Genomic DNA, 25,106 nt, shown 5'->3' with positions numbered 1-25,106 from the left:
ATACGTCAGGCAGCTACCATGGCCGCAGCCAATAAGCGGAGTAGCTCCGGTGGGTCAGGAAGCTCCGCCCCCGGTGGTGGGGCCGGAGGGCGGGGGCGACATTTCAGCGTGCAAAAACTGACGAGAGGAAAGGGGAAGGCGTAAAGACCCTGAAATTGAAATTCTGTCTACAGATAATTCGGCTACTACAAAGAGCATTAAAAAAAATGAATTCTTGCTGGAGGATATTCGTGAAGCGCAGCCTTTTAAAGGGGCCATGACATGCTCATTCTTCATATTGCAGTTTTGTACTTTAACAACTAAATCAAAAGCCTATGATTCAATTTCCAAAATTTGGGTGCCCAGGACGCGCTGCATATTAAAAAAATGCGATCGAAATTGAGATCGGGAAACTCCTCTCACCGGCAATGACCGCCATATTCGATGCTCTCGTGATGTCACAAGAGCATACACGGAGCAACGTCGTCTGCTATCGTTGCTGCAATGCGCGCAGTGACCTCACAGTGACGTCAAAGCGACGACTGTTTGCATCGCAGGACGCGCGTACAATAAGAGAGAAGTGTCGATGCGAGCCGGTTTGCATGAGTTGGAAGCGCCGGTCCTGCGCAAAGCGTTTCCCAAGCAGGCAATAGCATCATCGGCGCTTATTGCAGTGTTATCGTAGCGTGTAAGCAAGTTAAACTACAATTCTGAGCATTTGAGCAAGAGTAGATAATATTTAAGATAAGGAGAGCCCGCCATCTGGTGTGTGGCGCGCGAACCGCGGTGCCTCCGCCATTACTTGGGCATACGCCGGCCGGACTGTGCTCGGTCCGGATTGAAAAGTACGGCACCCGACGAAGGTACAACAAGCGCAATTTTCTTGTTTCTGTGTCTTAGCCATCTTCGTTGACAATGGCTTATCAGAAGCTTATCACAATAAAAAATTATAAGCTCTATAGTAGGATACAACTTAAAAAAAACAGCAGTTGCTAACACTGGGCCGCGGTCCGCGGCGTCCTGTATTACTCCGCTGGCCAATCGCAACAGTAAACGAAATCACCTTGTTAATGTTTGACTATACCAAACAAACCACGTACCAAAATTCTAGAGCTGATAGTTTTTTTCTTGTGATAAGCTCCTTGTTTAGGTAACAAGAAACGATTAAGCAGCGGACTACATTTTTATCGTGGAGGAATTCTGTGCGCGGAGGCTGAATGTAGGCGGAGCTTCACTGCAGACTTACGTTGTATCCGACTGTAGAGCTTTGACACCTGGCTTGCATAAGATAGTCAAACATTAAAAAGCTGACTTCGTTTACTGTTACGATCGGACAGCGGAGTAATACCTGACGCCGCGGTCTGTGGCCCAGTGTTAGCAATTGCTGTTTCTTTTTTTAAGTTGTATCATACTAATGAGTAGAGCTAGAGTACCTAGAGTTGCGTATAGGTCTGCCATGTTGCCCTCCCTACCATCCAAATTATGAGGGAAAGCCGCAACTCTTGCATGCAGGAGGCGGATATTTAGAGCGAGTGGAGGCTCAATCCGCTTGATTCTGGCTGCCAGACTTGCTTTACTCTTGGCATGTTATAGTCCCATTGAATGACACAGCTTGCTAGTAATGCGTCTACTGCACCCAGGCCTACCTCAATCAGGAACACGAACGAAATACTCGCCATGGATGGATGGATGGATTGATAGGAGCGCCCCCTTTGAAGCGGGGTGGTGGCAATTGCCACCATGCTCAGCTTTTCTTTCTTTGTTATTTTTTGTTTACTGTGTTGGCAATTCTCATTAAGATTCGCCATCATCTTTACCTACGGTTTCCTACAATTCTAACCTTATGCCACATCTCTGCTTTTCAGCCACCAATCCTCCAATCGCTTTTTGCTAACTTCCACTGCAGATTCATTTACATGACCAATGTTATCTTTAAACCCTAGGACCTTAGAAAGAGTGACTGTGCCTGCATCGACATCCGGATGGATACCATCACATTTGATTATGAGGTGTTCAATTGTTTCCACAGATCTGCCACACACTGCACATGTGTCATCTTCTTCGTTAAATTTCTTTTTGTAGCTGCGCGTTCTACCTAGCTTCAAAAAGTAGGGCACTGCCTCTTGAGTTATCATAGAAAAATTCTTTCCTGATCTGCCTTTTCCAGTATCGATATAGTTCTACACTATGTTTCTTTTCCATTGAATTCATCCAATTTTTAACTTCCGCGTTTTTAACCTGTCGTTTAATGCTCTTTTTTTTCTCCGTCCTCATGACCGGCATACTTACTGGTTAGTTTTCTAGTTCTTTTCCGCCACTGTGAGTCAACGCTCTTTCTGTATAAATATTTAAATACCTTAGCTGCCCACCTATTATCGTCCAATTTCCTCAGGCGTTCTTCACACATAGTATTTTACTCTTAGCTTCCCGTGCTTCGAACGATGCCCAGCCCATATCCCCTTGTACTGCCTCGTTTGTGGTTTTGCCGTGGGCACCTAGTGCTAATCTTCCAACAGCTCTCTGATTTACGTCTAATCTCGACTGAACTTCTGCCCTTAAGCACAGAACCGCATTGCCGAAAGTAAGTCCCGGCACCACTATTCCTTTCCAAATACCTCTTGGTCATATTTGTTGTACCCCCATAATGCCCTATGTTTCATTATCCCGGCGTCTCTTCGTTCTTTTGCCCTAAGAGCCTGCTCATGCTTTTCCGTGTATATCTGCCCTGCGTTTAGCCATATCCCGAGGTATTTGTATTCGGCCACTTTGGGTATTTCGTGGCCTTGTATTGTAAGCACCTGATCAGTTGTATCGTTAAAAATCATCACACCTGATTTAGTTGCGCTAAAACTGAATCCTAGAGCGTCTCCTTCGTCTCCACAGCAATTAACCAAAGTTTGTAAATCTTCCTGGCTATCTGCTAACAGTACAATATCGTCCGCATACATTAAACCCGGGAGTCGCTGCTCAACTACATTTCCGCCTAATCTGTACGACAGATTATAACCTAGATTACTTACTTCTAGCCTTCTTTTCATATTTATCACGTAAAGCATGAACAGCAGCGGTGATAGAGGACAACCTTGCCTTAATCCTTTGTGCACCCCCACATTTGTGGTACTTTTTTTTCCTTCCCAAGTAATTTCAACTTCATTATCTCGGTAGATTTCCTGTAGAAAATCAATTACCTCATGACCGATACCTAAATCTTTCAATATGCTCCACAGGAGTTCCCTGTTCAGGTTATCGTATGCACCGCTTATGTCCAGAAAGGCTAAAAACAGAGGTCTCTTTTCCGCCTTAGCTATTGCTATGCATTGGGTAAGCACGAACAGGCTATCATCTAAGCGCCTACCCCTTCTGAACCCATTCTGAAGTTCTCCGAGTATCCGATTACCTTCTACCCATGACTGCATTTTTAATTGCACCGCCTGCATTGCCAGCCTGTACATAACAGATGTTATCGTAATCGGACGGAAGGATTTTATGCTCATCTTATCTCCTTTCCCTTTATAAATCAAATTCATTTCACTCTGTCTCCAGCTGTGCGTAATTTGCTGATTTGTTATGACTGTCTCCAATGCTTTTATCAGCGCTTCCTTGCTTCTTGGGTCAAGTTCATTAATCAGCTTAATTGGAATTTCGTCTATCCCTGCGGATGTGGTTTTAGGAGTATTCGCTTCCGCCTTTTCCCAGTTAAGACTAGTCAGTTGTAAGCTGTTCTCTATTGTGCTGTCCTGTGTTGCCGCCTCACTTGTGGAGATTACCCCATTGTCGTTGCTAAAAGACGCAGCTATAAATGACGTAATGTAGTTCACAGCATCGTCTCCCTCTAAACATTTTCCCTCAGCATCTATAATCTGTTCCTGCATTCTTTGATTTGTTTTTCCCAACCAGCTTATATGGTTCCAGAATTTTCTTGGCCCCCCCTTTATTTTCCTCGCGAACTTCAGCCAGCCATTTATCAGAGGACTGCTTCATTTTAGCCTGGACTAGGACCTGAACTTGCTGTTTCTTTTGTCGATAAGATTCCCATTTTTCGCCTATTTCCTCTTCAGATAACTGCGCCCTCTTTGCTTCTCTGTGTTCCGTTGAAGCCACCCGTCGTTGTTAGATGGCCTCCTTAATTTCCATATTCCACCAGCTTCGTGGCTTCCTCTTTCCTCTCCAGCGGTTTACTCCTTTCACATGTTTCATTTTTGTAGCGATGAGCAGTTCTAACTGATTATAATCCCGCTTTTCCATGGGGCGCTTTTCCATCGCTTCTACCTACCCCTACGCCCTGAGCCACCGTGGACCCCCTAAAAAAGCTACCGCTCGGCCTCCCAGGCGCCAGCCTATCTCTTCTCCTACCCTTCCACTGAAATGGATGCCATCTCGTTCAAAGTCTCTGCCCAAACCTGCTCTGTGCACTTCCTTGTTTATGTCTACCACCTCAAAGCCTTTCTCGAGGCCTAACTGCCTTATCTCTCGATTAAGATTCACAACGTCGTAAGCAACCTCTACATTCCTTCCTTGTACCTCCGGCACTGTACACACCACGATCTGCGCTTGCTGTGCTATCGCCCTTATACCGTCAACTCCCTCAGCTAATCTTTTCCTTAGTTGTGCGGCGTTACCATTCAGGACATCATTCAGCCCCGCCGCTGCCACTACCAAGTTACGCCTTGTAACATTCTCGGAAAGTTCACTTTTTGTCGCTCTCAGAGCATCGTCCATTGTCCTTCCTGGAAACACCCCGACTGCTACCCGCCTATCACCCTTCACACGGTCCAGAATAGCTTTTTTGCAGCGCCTCATGTTTGAGTCACCAGCGATAAGCACTAGCGTATTCTGCCCCTCCCTCCTATCTTCCGGATCTTGCTGCCTCTTATCAGCGACTGTGACCTCATTTCCTGGAATTAGCTCGTACCCCTTCTCAGTATCGCCTCTCGACTTCACAGCTGCCACCTGTGCGTAGCTGTTCCTGCCTGAACATGTCTGACCTACTGGCTTATCGCTGTCCATGCCAGTGCAAGCCCTATCCACGTGGCTTCCGGTGTCAGCCGTTTTTGACTCCAACTGACAAAGCTCTTCTTGAAGCTTGCGTTTCTCTGCCCTCTCTGAGGGTGAGGTGGATAGGTGGCGCCATCTGTTGTTGATGTCAGAAATCACAAATGTTTTCTTTTTAACAATTGACGGACACTTGTGATAAAATTGCTTGTTATTGATAAGAAGACATCGTTTTCAGCGAACGTGTGCACTGAGACAAAATAAAATAACGCAAAGCACGACAACAGTAGGTGTACGAATGAACTGTCAGCAACCGTCTTGCGATAAAGGATGCAAAGGAGTTGGCTTCTCCGCAATACATGGATTATTTCCAAACATGTGATCCCCTTTAGCCAATAGAGGCGCTAGCGACCCAGGGAAAACAAAAGCGCAACTCTAGGTACTTACAATAACTACGCGCGGTGTGCGTAGCGTACGAATAACTAAGGATTTCAAACGACGTGCGCGTAGGCTACGTATAGAGTCCTTATGTTTACATACGTAAACTTTGTACGTACGGGAAATTAAAACTGCCTAGTATCGGAGAATGAATGCGTTGCGATCGCGCAAAGGGACCGAGAAGGGGGGAGGGGATTCGAGTAAAGCTGCACAGTCACAGACGCGCAGAATTAACATCACTTTTCCGATAGCAAACGGAAGAATGCGTGAAATCCAGATTGGATTCCATTGGCATCATTTTCGTCATCCAGTAGCACTAATACGGATGTGCCAAGCACCCGACATCAAATGGTTGTTTTGTCACGTCAACTGACTTTCGCGCAGGCTTTGCTGGTACTTATTTAGGCGCAGCGCTGGTACAATTTAGCGGCACACAAAATAATAGAACCTTTGATGGCAACACGTACAGCAGGCTTAATACAACAGAGTGCATTTGGTACACCGTTCCCACCGCTGGAGCCGCTTTTCCTTCAGGTGCACAAGCGCTGCTTAAACACCGCATAGAATCCAGGCACATATTTGTCATCCTGCCAGCTGCTGCGTTCGAAGGACAGAATTTAGCGGGGAGGCCGCAAGCCGCAGCACTTCGGCATACAATGCATGACGCCGCGCCTGACCCACTTCCTGTCACAAACCAGAGCAGCAGCTATAACCTAGACTTTTTCAGGCACGGGTTGTTGCAGCCGGATGCAGAACAGCTGGCGCACAATGAGCGACCAAACATTTTTTCTTACGTGTCACAGAGAGGCGAGTGAACCTGGTTTAAACTTAGTGCTGACGCATTTCAGCTCAGTATTGCCGTTCTGCAGTGTCCCACAGTCTTGCAAACTTGGCTAAGCGTTGCCCAGACATAGTCCAGCCGGTCAGCAGACGACGATGGAATTTTTTACTCTATATTCGGATACATCGTAGGTCTACATTGAAGCTCCGCCCACATTCAGGAGAGCCGCACAGAACCTCCACGACAAAAAAGTAGTCCGTTGTTAAAACTTTCCTTGTTACCTAATTAAGAAGCTAACTACAAGAAAAAATATAACCTCCAGATTTTCGATGCCTGATTTGTTTGATATAGTCAAAAAAATTTTAAAAATTTAATTTCGTTTACTGTTGTGATTGGTCAGCGGGGTAATATAGGACGCCGCGGACATTGATCCAGCATTACCAACTGTTTTTTTTTTTAAGTTGTGTCCTGCTATAGATCGTTGCACTGGAATAAACTGACGCTATAGGTGCTGGTGCTAGGAAGGAGAGAATATATTAAACCGGATGAGAGGCTTCGTCTAGCTAGAGCAGGTATGCGCGAGTGATCTGTGGGCGCACCTGACGCTCTGTACGTTGTCGGCGCTTCAATTCGTTTAATTCAATTCGTTTCTATTAGTTTCATCCCAGACTGAAAGATACAGGCGATGAATACCGCGTCCTCTTCTTGATGCCGGTGCATGCGGGGGCCACACGCGGATCTGCTTGAGGTGGGAGATACTAAGACTGCGCCTAAATTACTGCCCTGCAGTTCGTCTCGTCGTTCGTCGTACAAATGCTGTTCGTGGTAAACGTCATGCAGTGAACCCAGGGAGCTCCGCCAACTTGGCACTCAAAAATATGAAAAAAAAATACCTACAAAGAATATTTTTGTTTCACGTGTGTATACATTCCCTCGCGAGGCAAGTTCAGCGTGGAGCTACCAACAGCAAAATAATCTAACCTCATAATAAAATGATGGAATGATTGATTTCTGGAGCACTTTCAGCAGCGAAGCAAGGGAAAAAGTAAAAAAAAAAAATCCTCGAGAGCCGCCTCGCACCGACGGCTGCGCTCTAAGCGCTGATTCGAAAATGTCTGACCCAACCGCAGCTGACCGAAAAAAAAATTCAGGGGGCACTTTGGCTCTCTAAAGTGCTGCAAGGAGAAAGCGTTTCCTGGCCACTTTTCGTTTTTATTGACTTTTTTATTTTTTCATATTTTGTTTTTTATTTTCTTTGCTCCTTTTCTTAATTTTATTGTTTTTATTTTCATTTCCCATCTTATTTTTATGTCCTTTTTATTTTTGTTTACTTTCTTATTTTTATTTTTTATTTTCCTCTTCTTGACTTTACTCCTTTTATTTTATTTATGAAGCCCATGAATTCACTAGATGCGCCTTTATTCATGCTGGAACCTTCAGCCTTTTAAGCAGCGACGCCGAAAGGCGGGCGAATCTGCCCACACCTCTGTCGACACGGCTCCCGACGCGTCTGTCGACACTCCTGCCGACGCGTCTGCTAACGACAGTATGAGGCATTAAAAGCTTTCGCCTTAAAAAAAAAAAAACTTGAGGTGATACCCGCCGCTGTGGCTCAGTGGCTGAGGCGCTCGTCTACCGAGCCGGAGTACCCGGGATTGAACCCGACCGCGGTGGCCGCATTTCGACGGAGGCGGAAGGCGCCCATGTGCTATGCGATGTCAGTGCACGTTAGAGATCCCCAGGTGGTCGAGATTATTCCGGATCCCTCCACTACAGCACCTCTTTCTATCTTCTTTCACTCCCACCTTCCCCCTTCACATCGGCCGGTTCAGGTGTCCACCGAGATATGCGAGACAGACACTGCGCCGCTTCATTTCCCCAAAAAACAATTTACCATTGTGCACAGGGTTTCCCGCAGCATAAAAAAGGTTGCTGCGCAAGGCGTTAACGTAGGGTCTTCTTGACTGAGTGTGTACACCCAGGTAATTTCAGCTTGTCGCGAGACACGCATTATTTTACATTTGTTAATTGGTCTGAAATATTAGTATGTCATCATCATTACGAACCTCGCAATAAGTGACGAAGTCGTCAGCGTATAAGTGCATGCAAGAAGAGACGCAACTCGGCAAACCGGTAATATATACTTAAAGAAAAATTTGCCCTAAAACGAATCCTTGGGACAGGCCTGATGTTGCTCCGGTTAAGGGAGAATTGCAACCGTCAATACAGACAGGCTGAGAACGACAGATGGTACTTTGTTGCACTGCACACACTGAATATCGCGGTACATGCTTCGAATATTTGGGGAACAGACACTGTTTCAATCGGCTCTGACAAACTGCAACGGGCCTTCAGAGGCAAAAACACGAATTACTTGCATGGGGCGTCTCGTAGCTTCTGATTACGGCAGTCACGAAAGCCACACGCACACGCCAGAAAATAAAATTGCCTCACGGATTGTCACGCAATTCCATTGTCTACATAGTTGCAGAAGGCGGACATATTACTGCACAAAACTGGCCGAAGACCTACCTTGACGGTGTACAGGCGGCCTCCGACCCTATCTCGTGCCTCGAGGATGGTCACGTCGACACCACGTTCGGACAGCAACTTGGCGGCCGACAAACCTGTTGAAGGCAAAACGCACCAGAGAGAGAAATAATATTGGTATATGCCAAAGCAAAAGCACGGGCTAGACGAAGGTCGTACTGGTGAGCTCCGTTTTAGCTTAGACCGCCTCCATGAGCGTATTTCGTCTCGGTTCTTCTCTCGCAAGATATTTTTTTTTTCTGTACACCAGTGATGAGCCCATGCTTTGACAGTGGAGCCGGAGAATGACATTTTTTTCCCTCTATCACAGTCGATGGCTACTAATGTCATAGAAAAACAAGATAATTAGAAAATACGGCCCTGATGGGGTTCATCAGCGTACACAGAAACCGCTGAACTAGGCGTATGTGTACTCCACCTTCATCGAAATGGCGAAAAAAGCGTTTCGCAATCGTACCCTGGGTTGCCGAGTGAAGCCCGCCAATAATATTAGCAGCGCGGTTTCGTTTTCGCACCGCGCGAGAATTCGTTATGCTGTCGCGACTAGCAGAATCGCGCTTTCCAAATACCATTGTCACTATTACTTACTCCATTTCATAGGTTCTTTGCAGCAATATACGGAAGGCGGAGACCTCTTCGCCTCGTCTGCTATGCACGCTTATGTACGCTAAACGCAAGCATTTCGGGGGACTAGTAGTAGTAGTGTTTATTTGACCATATTATACAATATGTCCCCGAGGAGGGGCTAAGAGGCATAAAGAGCATGCATCCTGACGAGGCCTACACCCTGGATTACAAATGACACCGCTGCCACGGTGGCTCAGTGGTTATGGCCCTCGGCTGCTGACCAGAAAGACGCGGGTTCGATCCCGGCCGCGGCGGACGAATTGCGATGGAGGCGAAATTCTAGAGGCCCGTGCGCTGTTCCACGGCCACCTGGATCGAGCGCGCGGCGGGGCTTGCTCGATCCAGGTGGCCGTGACTGTGCAGTGTCATTGCACGTTACAGAACGCAGAGGACACCACATGCGCTGACTTCCAACTGATTTTTATCCAACGCAGCTCGGGTTTTTGTACACTGCCAGAACATGAATATATTATCCCACAATCCTACCACACAGCAAGTCACTTTCCACCGCACATCTACGCTCTGTTCGTTTGAAGCCCCAGAAGATGAGCTTGACGTTCTCTCGCAGTGTTCAAAAACACGTATTGCGTTGAATAAAAATCTGTGGAAAGTCAGCGCATGTGGTGTCCTCTCCGTTTTGTCCCGTTTTATCGAGCGCTACTTTTCGTCATGATACACCAACTCGTCTAAAAGCTACCCTTATTAGTATGAGGTAGCTCACACCTGCCGGTACGGAAAAAGGCCCACTTCTTTCTATTTCGTGCCTATAGTTTCTGCTGCAGTGCTGCAGAAGGTTGGCCGCGATCCCCTAGTCTATGTTGTACCATTGTACTCTTTCGACATAACTCGAGGAGCCACCTTGATGTCAACTGGCGACATTCCGGAGTTTACTCAGAAGGGGGAGCTAGACTCTTTTCGTTTCCTCAAAGAATACAAGAACGAGACCTTTTGGTAGAAAAACAAGCTTTGTGGAGAAGCTGACTTACAGATTTCCACAAATGGTCTACTGGGGCCTGTAAAGTACTACGCCCTGCACTGTGCGTAGTCAAGCTGATGGTGATGATGTCAGTCGACTGAGAGAAAAAATTACTAGAGCGGCTGGAGAAGTTCTGAAAGCACTGTTAAGGGTGTCTTCTCGACTTAGGCAAATGTTCCGGCGGCAAATTTAGGCGGATCGTTCGTCAGTAGCGTCACGTTGGGAGCGGATGTCCAGGCGTCAAATACGTCCTGGAGCACACGCAAAGAACGACAAGGAGAGACCTACACAACACAGGCGCTCACTTCCAACCAATTACTAACACTTATGCATGTACATCTTCCTTCGGGACGTCATCAAATCATTGATATCCTGGCTTCTATGCTTTGCTGATATCCTGCGCGCTGGAAACAGCGTGTTACAAGCATCTTTGTTTAATACTAGTGACAGCGCAAAGATTCCCGTCTTTGTAATTGTCCACCTTCCTCTTGTGCTCTTGTGGTTTTTATTCAGACACTTACCAGTTACAAATAATTACAAATAATCTTCTAATGATAGAGAAAAAAAGCGGCAGTCAACTGAAAACTTATCCGTGTTTCAGGGGAGAAAAAAAAAACTAAGCCTCGCTTAGATTCAGTTCCTCTCTCGTACATTGTTCATGCTTTGCCGGGGTGCGTGCGTAGGCACAGTTCGGTAGAAAAGTACACAGCCAACTTGGCTGCCCAGAGTTCTCGCTGGCGGCTGATGTTTGGCTGTTGGCTCTCGGGGCAGCCTAGAGACACAATAGTAAGGGCAGTCGGTGTCACTCTAGGAAGTTGAGAGCCACCAGTGGCGTCGGAGCAGACCTAGCGCACTTGTTTTAGCGGTAACACTGGTTGTGCGTGACGTGAGCCGCCTGCACTTTCGCACGGTTAGAAACATGCGCTACTCACCGCTGAGACCCGCGCCGATGACGAGAACCGTGGTCTTTTTGACGGCCGGGGCATCGGGACAGCTTCCTCCTCCGGACTGGTCCATGCGCGCTGGTATCCGCCGGCGACCCCTGCGTTGCACGGACGGCAGCTGTGGGCTGGACGGCGACTGCACTACGTCTACGCCGGCCGGCGCGTCCTTTGCGAGCTGCGGCGGATACTGCGACGGGCTACTACTTTCCGCGCTCATACCGATCGATCGCGTCGCGCGTCTCTGCGTGCTCGCTCTTCTCACTACGGAACGGGTTGGGACGCCCGGTCGTCGCTGCGTGCGGCGCGCTGTGCGAAGCGTCGAGTGACGCAGGCTCTGCAGAGCTGAATGCAGCGTCCGCCTGCGAACAGCCGCTGTGCTCTGTGGATGGGTCACGTGCGCAGCGACTGGTGCGGGCGCGATGCAGCAGGTGGTACGTACAGCTTAACAAGCGTTGCGTGAGCGTTTTGACACAGTTAATTTTGTTTAAATAGCCTAACGAACGAAATCTGCCTACAGCACCAGAGCTTACAGACTGTCAAGCTGGGATGCGTTCGAAGTAGAGGAAATACAACGAAATGAGAGACGTCTAACTTCGTAGATAGCGCATCTCAACAAGATATCGGCATCTTATAGCGAAAAAAAGATTGAGTTTTAGAATAGGGTCACCTTATCGGTTAGGGAGATACGGGAAAAGCTAGGGGCTAGTCTGCGTGCGCAGAACCATATATAACGCCTACTTGGTCTTTGGGTTGTCTAACTTCGTAGACAGCGCATATCGGCAAGATATCGGCATCTTATAGCGAAAAAAAAATTGAGTTTTAGAATAGGGTCGCCTTATCGGTTAGGGAGATACGGGAAAAGCGAGGCGCCAGTTCGCAGAACCATATATAACGCCTCTTTGGTCCGTGGGTTATCGGGCCACTCTGACCCAAAACCGGCGAGATAGCACGGCCTCCAATCAGATAAAGTCGGGCAACATGGCAGCGTCCTGCGAAGTGGGGGCCGCTTGCCTCCCCACCAATCCGCCTTTTTCACACGGCCGCTCTGCGCATGCGCGGCCTCACTGGTTGAAAACTGCCAGCTCCTACTACGCATGCAATGGGCAGAGCCGTTCACTTTCGCTTCTGGACCAGTTTTGCTGGGGATGAGCACTCCCCCGCCGCCTAAGGAACTTTCGTGCGTTGACCTCGGATATAACGAGCCCAAGTGTACCACCTCGGATATAAAGATTTTCAGTGTGTCGACCTCGGATATGACGACGTGGTTGCTAACGCACTCAAACGATCCACCAAGGATCGCCTAAGAGGTTTTTTTTTTTATTTCAAGATTCCCACACCAGAAAATTCTAGCGATAAAACCCGCACATTTTATGATTGCTTCAGGATTTGGACAGTGTTCTGCGGAAGGCGTTAGCTCCCGAGCTCGAAAAGGCGTGCAGGTAGTCACAACTCAAGAGTTCTGAATGCAGCTATGTTGCGAAGCAGAGCGATCCAATGCTTAATGCTGCGTGATGGATGTGTCAGGACGTTCAAGGTGCACTCATGCTACTAATTTAGCGAGTGACAGAGTTGCATCGGCTGCACTATTGCTCCATGCGTCAACCAACTGACCATAAAATGCGAAAAATCTCTATCATGTAGGTAACATGCAGCTTCCACCGTGCACACAGACCTGGCTGCGGTTTCCTAACAACTTGTCTGACAGCTTTTTTCGCCGTCGTCTTTCTTTGTCCTCTGGCTGCTTAAACGAAGCAGAAGAATAATTGCTGCCCGTTTAGAATTGCTAAGCACGAAATATTGTGCGAAAGCAGTTTTTTGCAGGTGGACACCACCGTCATGTGCCTGAAATGTCCGTGTGCCGCAGTTAATTGCTTGGAGATTGTCCAGTACTGTGGAGTGCTTCACATTATCAAATGCTCCCTTCACGACTAACGACAGAATATCTATGTTGCTGTTTTGCCGCGGCTGATCGACAGTTCCTTTCTTGAGCTGGAGTAGGATGCCCTGCGTTGATATATGAGCCCGAAGACCGAACGTGGTGTGTGGTAGGAGCCCGTTATCTTCCACCAGTTCAGCCTTATGTTTCGGCGCTGCTGCCTTCGGATGGACAGCATGGTTCGAGATGAAGAGCACACAGCACGCGAAGAACTGCTGATTCATATGAAAGTGTCAAAGTACGAACTGCTCCGCCGGCATAGCACTGCGACGGTAGGGTATTACAGTCACTTTGGCATGCCGTTGTCACTAGGTGCCTATAGCAGCCAGAAAGGTGTCATAACGCCTGTTTGGTATAGTATCGTATTTCCAGCAGACATTCAAGGAAGGAAGAGGCGTATAGGAAAGAGCACTGAACTAACAATTTTATTTGAGAAGACTGCGGCCAGTACGCATATAGCCTCAAGGTAACGCCCACCCGGGGGAAAAACAATACACGTGTCGGCACAAACGCGCGAAAAAAAATCATGCTTAGGACAAGGCTAGGCCACATCATGCCTTTTTTTAGACAACCATGCAGCAATGAGAAAACTGGAGATAAACATAAAACACCCAACGGCGGAAGAAGCAAGAAAAATTTCAGCGCTCTTTCCTGTCCGCCTCTTCCTTCATTGAATTTGCTCGCGCTGCTGAAAATGTGATCAAACACCAACTTGTGTTGTTGTTTTGGAGCTGTCAGATGTGGCCTTCGGATGATCGCTTGGTAGTAAAAAAGAGCTTGTTCAGTTGTGAGTTCTGTTCATTGCTTTGCATGCGGCTGCAATAGGACTGCATGATTATGCGTTATGTTGACTGTAATGGGTAAAATAATGCATGACAATCGTTTGTGTCCATGTTGACGCAACGCCACGGTCAGCATGCACTTGGCAGAACTTTGTTTCTAAAATATGATGCACAAGTTTTGTGTGCCATGAAATTTCAGTGACTGAAGCCTACATCGCTTCATGTTTCTGTAAATGTTGGCGAAAGGTTTCAAAAAATCATTAGCATGATCCCTCGCAAAGTAAACGCTGCCTTGACCATTTACTCTACTTACACGTTACTGAGCAAAATGTTTTGTACATATAGTGAGTTTTCTAGATTGCTGTGGTGATACCGGCCTTTTATACTGCCTTATTATTGCAGATCTGAGAAGAGTGTTGTTTATGTCACGTTTGTTTGTTTGTTTGTTTGTTTGGTTATTGTGCTTAAGACAGTATATAAGTAGTGCCAAGGGGCAGAGGCGGAAGGCGATAGCAATGAACGCCTGACTGGGCCAATGTCCCTACAAAAACTTGCAGCACAAACAGCGCACACATAGGAATGACTGCAAATAAAGCAAACTTGCACATGAACAGAGGCACCCTGTTGATTACTGAGGAAATTAAAAAGAGCAGGATTGAAGCCAGCCCTAAGTAGTCAAATTATACAATTGTGTAACCTAAGAGAGTAATGGCCTTCTCTCTTTGCTGAATCTCGATGCTCAGAGGCTATTACTATTTGTGCGTTATGCACAAAGCAGTCTTTAATGAGGTCAGCTGTCTCAATAAAATCGTCCTGGGTAATTTCTTGTAGCAAATGCTTGCTTGAACGTTTCCTCTGATTACAAGCCCACTGCTCTTATGTGCTTATTCACCTGTACCTATTCTTTCGCCTCCTCATTTTTCATTGGTATGTGTAGATTTTGATCGTATCAATGAAAGTGTTCTAAAAGGCAGAACTAATTTCATTGGGAAAGTGCAGCGCTATTTACAGCACTATTGTGCCATTTGTGCGCAGCAGTATAGCCATGACTTATCATACTCTACGCGTGTAGATTTCGCACTTGTTCCTTGCGCTAGTTAAGCAACCTCTTGTTGCGTCGCTACTCTAAGTCTGAGTTTTATTCACGGTTTTCAAATAACAAAATGTGACTGTTAATAAAAATTTGCACCATTGCTTCTTTTTCTGTCACAGCTCATTGCTTAGCGACTCAGGGACTCGAAACCAGCTCCTAAACAGCGAGTAATTTTTTTTTTATAAATGTATACCATTGAAGCAATAAGACCAATAGATGGACTTGTTGGTATGTGAACACCTTTAAATTCGGACCGACACACGAGGCGAAGAACGAGGAAGAAGGCACAACGAGCGCTGACTACATAAAAATTGCGTTGGGTAGTCAGCACTCGTCGTGTCTTCTTTCTTCGTCCTTCTCATGTGTCGCGCTGAACGTCCAAAAGTGCGAGAATATTTTTTTACCGAGGGCTTCGCAGACAGGGATCGTCTTGTAGGTTACAGAGAAATCACACAACATTATAGGCTCAATCGAACAAAGTACCCCGCTGCTGATAAATCATTGACAAAGAGCCAGGCCACCTCTTGGCGCCGTCTCCAAACTTATACGTTTCCGAACCCGGTTATGTGTAGTCGTTATTATCCGGGACAATATTCAAACGAGTGTAAGCAATGTAAGGCCAAAGCGGATCTCAACCATATTCTCTGGAAATGCCCTTTTGCCCCCCTGGAGGGACAAAAAATAAAGTCACTTGAACAATGGGAGGCTCTCCTACTCAGCTCCGATCCGGAGACTCAAACAAAAGTCGTCCAACTGGCCGAAGACGCCGCCAGGAGCCAAGACCTTCTGGCCGTCGTTTAGGCGGGGGGCCTATATGCCCTTCAGACTGTTGGCAATAAACGTTTTACAATCCAATCCAAATCCCCGCCAAACGGCACGTATACTATGACGCCAAGTTTTTATTGTTTTTGAATTATGACGTCATTGTTTAGCTGTCCACTCATTTCGAAGGTTGTGCTGGCTCCGCACCACAAGCCGCCATGTTTTGAACGTATGGCCTTCTACGCAAGCTACGCTAGCACTCTACATCTACGTTGACACAACTTTCTCACAGTGGAGCAGGGGGGCCGCGCGGCTCTGCTCCAGATAAGAAGGAAGTCATGGACCACCACCTCAGCGCTGTACAGACCAAGACTATCCCGGCCCTTATCCCACGACTTGACAACCTTGCCTCCTCCCGCTGCGGTGACGAACGTAGGTCCGCATTCTCCTCGCAGACCGCACCGCCACCATTGGCCTCATCCCCTTGACGGGCCGAGGAAAGCCCCTGAGATCAGTTCTCTCTCCGATACTGTTGCATGTCGCCATAGCAGACTACCGCCGCTCCTTCACCGCATCCCCCACATTCGTCATGCCCTGTACGCGGACCACGTGATGAGTGGGGTCACGGAGGGCTCCGACGGCAACATGCAAGACACGCTCCGGGACGGATCAAAAGTACGCGACCGCCGTAGGCCTGACCTGCGCTGTAGAGACCTCTTGGTCGTCCGCAAACAGCGTCGACAATTGTACAGGCTCCCCGTGATTTCCATCCACCTTGAGGGGATACCAATACCGCAAGTGGAGCGCCTCCGCGACCTGCAGGACCTGCCCTTCCAGTCCAATGGCAGAGCCATTCACACGGTGCACCTCCTCCACAAACAGATCACGCCGATTACACGCATGATACGACGCGTATCCGATCATCGTGGCGGCTTCAAAGAGACGGGCACACTGCGTATCGTGCAAGAACTCGTCAGCCGCCTCACGTACCACACGCCCTACCACACATTCACCCCGCAGAAATGCAACGCTTAAACGCTCTGCTCCGATTGGCAATAGAAACGGCGACGGGACTTCCCCCACACACCTCAAAACAACGCCTGCTCCAGCTAGGCATCCACAATTCTATCGAAGAGCTAACCGAAGCACAGCTCGCCGGCTAGCTTGTCCGGCTGTGAAGCACAGGTAGAGACCTCCACGACCGCCTTGGGCATCCAGCCCCCCTCCCCCTGGCGCCCACACTCTGTGCGAAGATACAGGGGGCACCAATTCCACGATACATGCATCCCCATCACAAGAGATGCAGAAAACAGGCCAGAGAGCAGACGCTAACTCCCTCGGAAACGATCCGTCCATCCTCTATACTGACGTAGCCGTGCTACCCCGACAAGCCGACGGTGGTCACGAACGAAGAAGGCCACACACAAGCTACGGAAGAGGACGGCGGAAGAGCGCCCTCGCCATACTACAAGCCGCATCACGGCCGACGTGAGCACAGTTCTCGTCGTCACCGACTTCCAGGCCACCTCCAGGCGTATGTATCCGGACTGCTCATTCCCCATGCGCAACACATGCTGGGAATCTCCCTGATCCCAGCACACTGCCCATGGTACGCATCGGCTGGGCTCCGCAGGACACTTGTTCCTTCTGGTAACGAGCGCGCACACGCGCTTACCCGAGAACCTACAGACTGGGCACCAGGTGACGGGCGGTCACACCTCAACGACGCACTATCGGCAGAACCACTCACGTACTCGCACGTCCTTGAATACTACAGACTACAACGAAGAACGCTTCGACCACGGCACGGCACCAGCGGACGCCACGACAAGGCACCACAAGCACAACTTCTTCCCGAATCCCCTCATAATTCCCCTCTCACTACTCGTCATACAAAAGCGCCCAAACCACTCTATACAACAATATCATCATCATCATCAGCCTGACTACACCCACTGCAAGGCAAAGGGTCCCTTGTCTCTCCAATTAACCCTGCCCTTTGTCAGTTGCCGCCACTGTATCCCCACAAACTTCTTAATCTCATCCGCCCACCTAACTTTCTGCCGTCCCCTGCTACATTTGCTTTCTCTTGGAATCCACTCCGTTACCCTTAAGGACCAGCGGTTATCTTGCCTTCGCAATGAATGCCCTGCCCAAGCCCATTTCTTCCTCTTGATTTCAACTAAGATGTCATTAACCCGCGTTTGTTCCCTCACCCACTCCGCCCTCTTCCGATCTCTTAACGTTACACCTATCATTTTCCTTTCCATAGCTCGCTGCGTTGTTCTTAACTTAAGCTGAACCCTCTTTGTTAGCCTCCACGTTTCTGCCCCATAGGTGAGTACCGGTAGGATACAGCTGTTGTATACTTTTCTCTTCAGGGATACTGGTAAGCTACCATTCATGACCTGAGAGAGCCTGCCATATGCGCTCCACCACATTCTTATTCTTCTAGTTATTTCCCTCTCATGATCCGGATCTGCGCTCACTACCTGCCCTAAGTAGACATATTCTCTTACTATACTTCCAGCACCTCACTACCAATTGCGAACTGCTGTTCCCTTGCTAGGCTGTTGTTACATTGCTTTGGTTTTCTGCATGTTAATTCTTAGCCCCACCGTTCTGCTCTGCCTGTCTAACTGATTGATCATGCTTTGCAGTTCTTGTCCTGAGTGGCTTAGCAACACTATGTAGAGCCTAAACTCCCCACTACCTCCTCATGGGGAGCTACTCTGTTCTGTTCTAGCCAGGGCGATCAGCAACGGCTGATGGAGGATAGCCGAAGCTATCGGAGTCCTGGAATCGGGATCCCGCCCATGCTGACCGCTCTCCCAGTCACCCTTCGTAAAAATAAAGATTTTTCTCCACCACCACACATTTCCATCAGAGAGCGCTGGCTACTGGCAACGTACTCACTAAAGAATTTGTATTCAAGTGAGTACGCGGCGTGTATTAAGCATCGCGAGTTCGTGACACTAGGTGGCGCAGTGTATCAAACACGTCAAGCTCACATTTCGCACAGGCGTTATTCGGGTTTTCTCAAAAACAAACGGTCGCACACGAATTCTTTCATCCAGGCAATGATTTAGCACGCCCAGGGTAGATAGCATGAACGTTCCAGTGGATTCACATGCACTCACTCTTATGAATGGCAGCAACTGCTGGTCCGTTCTGCCCAGACAAGAAAGGGGGGCAGGCTTCCTTCAGGGCGACGACTTCGTGCACGACTGTTTGAAGCTCGACTGGGATCTGAACCGCGCCCAGCCACCTCAACGCTTTCTTATCTGATAGCCCCCAGTATTTCACGCGAGCCCATAATCTTCAACCTGCCCGTAAAGAGGCCATCTGCGACGGCTGCATATATGCGCTACCGCTCACCCCTTTCGCGAGCCAAAAGTAGAACGCGCTAGGAGACGCAGCTGGCAATGGCAGCAGCAGCAGTAAAAAAAAAAAAGGCAATAAACTTCGCGGAGGAAATGGTTGTTTTTCAGTCGGCAGCCAATGGCTTCCCAGCCGACGAAGGGGGGTGTGGTAACCGTCAGGATTGTTTCGTCTTCCACCGACCGGGTTGCGAGAAATGCGGCTTTCGCGTTTCTTTTTTTTTGCTGTCTCTGTCAATGGGCAATATAGGGTTGCAAGTAAATTTCTCTGGATACCGCAACCAATGCAGCTATCTCATAAAAGTATCCAGAGATTCAGCGGACGTTGGAGGAGTTTCGTTAATAGAGGGAAACGTATTTATTGGCTGCTAGATTGGGACTTCAGTATAGTGTTCTTTAAAAAAGAAAAAAGATGGGGAAATTTGCGTTACTCATGGGACTATTATATTTGCCAGTTTTTCGACCGCTACCACTGGAAGCCCCATAGCGTTTCTCAAGGAAAATGAGAGAAAAGGTGGGGTGAGGAAAGTAAATTTAGCGAGGGTCTAAAAGTTATTGTATTTCCTTGGTTGGACCTGAGCCGGGGCAAAATTGCGTCAGTGGATTCGGCTGACTGCATGCACGTCGAGAGACAATAGAAGACAGTGCACATCATGCAAACGGTCGTCAGCTGGTGTCCTGTCTTTACCAAGAGCTAGAACTCGGCTGAAACGGCTCGTCTGCACACATTGGTCTCCAGTGATTTCGAATTGGCTCATGAAGAAAATTAAAAGGACAGCTGCCTGTAAACATGCTTTCTTATGAACAAATTTTTAAGGCGGAAGCCTCACTAGCCCCATTAGAGGAAACTCTGTAGGCGACCGTGGGATGGTCCCAAAAAAACGGCGTCGAAACAGCCGACGTCAACAGGCACCAGGAGCAGCGCCGCATGCCCCTCCTCTCAAATCGCCTCCGACGTGCCACTTGCTCGGCATAAATGGCGAACCTCAATGTGGCGCCAGTTTTCCCGACTATCGTATCGAAATTGTGGCGCAACCGTTCGTCGTACAGCGTTCCGGGCGATGTATACTATAGCACACACCTGCTAGTCAAAAATGAGGCTAGCTTGCGAGAGGGATTCGCGCCTGTCCCGTCTAGCTTTCTGTGTGTTATCTGTTTCGGCGCTGTAAGCCTTTTCTGGAAACATGCACCAACTAGCCGCCCAACAAGTATTACTCCAACCGACTGAATAATTATGAACTCACGGTGTACCTTCAATTGCGTGCCTTCCCCGACATTCGTATCAAAATTTTGACGCTTGCGTTCGTTATACAGCGTTCCCGGTGGTGTCACGATTTCTTGTTGCACCTTGCATAAGTCTCTTAGTCAAGCTGCAAGCTGGCTAGCGAGAGGGATTCCGACCGACGACATATATGGATGTATGGATGGAAAACTTTATTAAGCAAGCGAGTTTGGACCGTGCAAGGTCTCAGGGCCACCACGCAGCCCTCACATTACGCGCATGTGCCCAGGCCACGTAGGGCCATGGCACTGGCACCCCGGTTCACACAGCGAAGTTGCGTGTCCGGGTCCTGCGACGCAAGTAGGGCCTCCCATTCCTCCCATGTACCGATGGCGGGCTGTCCCTGCGGGGGAGGATCGGCAGGGCAGCCGAAGAGGATGTGGTCCAGGGTGGCGTGCGATTCTCCGCAGAGAGTGCACTCTGGGGAAACATGGCGGAAGTAGGATAGACGCTGAGGGGTAGGAAGAGTTCGGGTCTGGAGTCGCCTCCAGAGGATTTGTTGGGAGTGGGATAGGCGGGGTTGGGGAGGGGGATAGAGTCGACGGGCAAGGCGTGCTTGTTGAGTTAGTTCTGAGAACGTGTGTGCCCGCTCCCTCGAGAAATCCCGGCTGGGGTCGCCATTTGCCCAGCAAATAAGTCCTCGGGCTATGTTATCGCCGGCCTCATTTCCGGGATTGCCAGAGTGAGCCGGCACCCACACGAGCTCAATACGCCTATCGGGATTTAGGGTGCACATTCTTAATATCTGTCACGCGGGGGATGGACGCGTCCGCGGGCGAAGTTAAGAATGGCTGTTTTGGAATCGCTAAGTATATAAGCCGCATTGGTTTGGGCAATGGCTATTGCTATAGCTGCTTCCTCTACTTCTTCCGGGGTACAAGGGGTGTCTATGAAATGGGTAAATGGGGGTCCAGACCGTTCAGCAGCTGTGGCTTACCATCCAGCAGCCGACGACATATAAACTCACGATGGGGCAGTCCTGCTTTCGCCTTCACAGCACGTAAGCAGTCTAAAAATTGGCGGGGGCTTAGCTTTGGTTAAGCCTGGTAGGTTTCGAAAGCAAAAGCGCAGCGCCTCCAACAGAAGGAACGCAGTGCGCCGCGTCTACAGGTCACGCGTGGCTACCGGCGACCCTGCTCGGCTGCTCTGACCTGCAGGCACAACGGGCCTTGGTCGCGCGAACCCGGGCGGCGGCCAACGCCACTGGGATCCCGAACTACAGGGTCCTTCACCGAATACTTTTAAGGGCTGGCCCCCTCTGGGCCAGCTCGTACATAACCTCTTTAAGTGTATCTGTATATAAATGTTTTCCACCACCACCACCCGCTGCGCGACGACTCGACTTGGTAGCCCATCTCTCACCCTGGTATGACGTCACGCTATGACGTCACTAGCCATTGCATGACGTCAGAGGTAATTCTAAATGTCACGCGTGGCTACCGGCCGCCGCTGCGCGACGATTCGACTTGGTAGCCCATCTCTCACCCTGGTATGACGTCACGCCTTGACGTCACTGAAGGAACGCAGTGCGCCACGTCTACAGGTCACGCGTGGTTACCGGCCGCCGCTGCGCGACGACTCGACTTGGCAGCCCATCTCTCACCATAGTATGACGTCAGAGGTCATTCTAAAGGTCAAACGTGGCTACCGGCCGCCGCTACGCGAAAGGCCGTTCATGAGCGTAGTATTGTTTTCGCAATAAAAGAAGATAAAACGGTTTTCAAATTGGATGAAATGCAGTGGACCCGCCGCGGTGGGGAGAACTGGAGAAAGTGACGCCATCCACGGAGAGTCGGCCGGTCATCCGGCTATGCTCGCTTGCTCCGCTCCATGGAGGAGTAAAGATGCTTCGCTTCATCAGGGGGCGTTAAACTTCCTATACTTGCCAGCGGCCACAAATTACAGACGGTAGCGCCAATTGCTCCTTCAGTTATGTTCCTAGCGCATGGTGTACGAGTTATCTCCATGACAACGGATGACTGAAACACGCGAGCGCGGGTGTGTTCGCATGGCATCTGCTTCACGCGTGGACTGGTACAAAATCGGGTCTGATAGGAGAGGTGAGTGGATGTATCGCTGTCCATCTGCTCTGTGCGCGGGTTTTCGTACACACCCTTTCTTTGCTGTTGCGGCATGTTAAAATTGGTTGCGCTGCTGCTCAGCAATGGTATACCCGCAGCGCTGGAACATTGTATGGAGAACAGAGAACACATATATCCTTCCCGTCACTTTCAGTCTAAAAGAGGTAGTTCTCAAAATACACTATATGTCTGCGGAATATGTATATGTATGTGTATGTATATGTATGCGGTATGTATATGTATGTCTACACTATATGTTGCGTAACTGGCGAAGGACAGGGTTAATTGGAGAGACATGGGAGAGGCCTTCGCCCTGCAGTGGGCGTAATCAGGCTGATGATGATGATAATGATGATGATGTTGTCTGCGTTACAGCATTCCATATAATACAGATAATGTGTGCTGACGAACCAGAGGTGCTAAGTTAGTTCTCAAATGCCGCAGCTGACACTTTCAGTACATCATTTCTTGCATCATTCACGCAATACATTTGTGATCATTCCTGCATGATGCTTGTCTGTGCACATTGAGTGGACGCAATTTAATCCATGCACGAAGTACGTTACAATAGTAGATAATTGCCAAAAATTGTTTAGTATTTATGCAAACGCGTGAAAGCTAACCACTGTCATGCAATGGCCTTCACTGTCCATGCACACATATATACGACACCAATAAAATTCAGTTAACATAAATTTGCGTAATCGGTTCCCACGATGTGTCGACTCATTGCGGACCAAACCAGACGACTGTTTCGTCAACAGCAGTGACTAAATCATAGTTCATGATTCACAATGCCGAAATTAGTGGTGGCTCCCGAGAAAGCGGAGCGCAGGTAGCGGTTCCCGTCGTATCCATGCGGTTTCGCTGCACTCTTCGCAGTTTCGAAGTTCACGAGCACAAAACCAAACACCAACGTGGCTGTCACAGCACCGCCATCACTCACACGAAGGAACACGACGACAGAGTGTCTGTGACAGGCGCCGCAAAGCCGGCGACAGCGCCCGAGATAACGCGACTGACAGAGTTCGCGAAACACGCAGAGGATGCGCGGCGGTTACAACGGCCGCGCGGGTCATAAATTCAAAAGGGATAGAGAGTGGAGACCTTTCGCTCCTTTCAGAAACTTCTTGCGGTTAGATCTCGTTTTTCACTACTGACGCTAACCCCAATTCCTCCTTCAGTTACGTTCACAACGGGTGGTGTACAGAGTTACGGCTTCAGCGGAGGTTTCTCCAATTAGTCGGGACGGAAGTGGCTCGCGCTTCCCTCCCCCTGGCTCCATCTCGCCCTTTGGTGAACGGCGGATCAACGCAACCGTTTATTTTCGCCAGTTCGGTTGTTCTATCAGACGACACAAGTGATATACAGCATACGCAAGCTGCCTCCAAAGATGATGTTATGGCATCAATATTGCTCCTCTGGTTATATTATTTTCTCATTCATTTGTAAACGTTTCGCCTTTTTCAGCTGGTTCAATTGCATGCTGAGCTAAGCATTGCCTTTATACAGCAAAACGGGCAGTCTAACCGCAATTAGGCTTAATAGCGGTTCGCCGTTGTCACACAGCTTGCCACCGTTCTCGGTTACGCCAACCAATTATCGATCCCTCGTGCAAATGAAGTGATGCGGTGATCAAATTTTTTCGAAATTTTTTCGAACTGTCACGCACCGCTGACCAAAACAACCGCCGGCGCCGGAAGTCATTCTGGATTTTGTCACCTACAATGTCTTTTTCAGACTAGACAAGACATTTTGGCACGAACATTGCTAACTCGGTTGGATTTCATGGCAACGCCCATGCACCTGGAGTCACGTAATGCAAAGAGCCATATCCTGGCACAAACTTTCAAGGGCCTATCGATGGCAAGCGGGTTCGCCGCGGCCGCGGAGTCTACGGAGCCACGCATTTCAATTCCGAAACTTAATGGGCATAAAGTTCCCATAAACTTTTGATGCGAAAGCTGCACTGACACTTCAAAAGTCATGTTTTAGATTTTCAAATCGGGAACTTCAATTAATATATTATTCTTATAAACTTTTGAGCGAAAGTTGCACTGACTTTTTTAATCCCGTACATCCGACCAGAGACAAGCCAAATCAACACACTATCAGAAAAGTCATGGAGGAAGGAAAGAACTCCATGAGAAAAGTTGACAAAGCACGCAGCGAGGTCCGATGAGACGAAGCGTTGTTGTGCCGTCGGAAAAATACAATATTAACGTCACATGCTCGAATAACGTTTTATAAAGGTAGACCACAATAATTCAGCGCAAATTCCTTTTTTTTATATAAACTGGGACGACACCATGACGTTTATAGTGCCGGCAGGTGAGTCGCTTCAACTAGTGAGCGTTTAACTGAAATCTAACAGCTCAAATTTCAAGTCAAGCTTCTCACTGCGATTAAAGATTTTTAGCTGTGCGTTAGTACTAGCCATAGCTGCTTTTCGATTTTCAAAACGTGCTCTGATCGGCACTGAGCTGCAAATCTTTGCTTGTTG

At 48.6% G+C, this 25,106-nt stretch overlaps 1 protein-coding gene across 2 annotated transcripts in view; it reads right to left on the bottom strand.

The window, feature by feature from the left end:
• Positions 1-19,248, bottom strand: part of LOC149341867 (amine oxidase [flavin-containing]-like) — a 61,675-nt gene extending 42,427 nt beyond the window's left edge. Inside the window, exons 1-3 of one of the 2 annotated variants that reach the window (XM_089544107.1) lie at positions 19,001-19,248; positions 11,276-11,385; positions 8,723-8,817 (exon numbers count right to left, since the gene is read on the bottom strand). In XM_089544107.1, coding sequence (XP_089400233.1) covers positions 8,723-8,817; positions 11,276-11,360 — 180 coding nt within the window. In that variant the 5' untranslated portion in view covers positions 11,361-11,385; positions 19,001-19,248. Of the gene's footprint in view, positions 1-8,722; positions 8,818-11,275; positions 11,631-19,000 lie in introns of those variants that run through there. The other variant, XM_089544108.1, reaches the window with a different exon arrangement.
• Positions 19,249-25,106: the final 5,858 nt, after the last annotated feature.

This window comes from Amblyomma mixtum, chromosome 5, assembly GCF_055824585.1.
Source record: "Amblyomma mixtum isolate Tamu chromosome 5, ASM5582458v1, whole genome shotgun sequence".
NCBI lineage: Eukaryota > Metazoa > Arthropoda > Arachnida > Ixodida > Ixodidae > Amblyomma > Amblyomma mixtum.
Note: the sequence above shows the minus strand (reverse complement) of the source record. Positions and strands in the feature narration are given on the sequence as shown.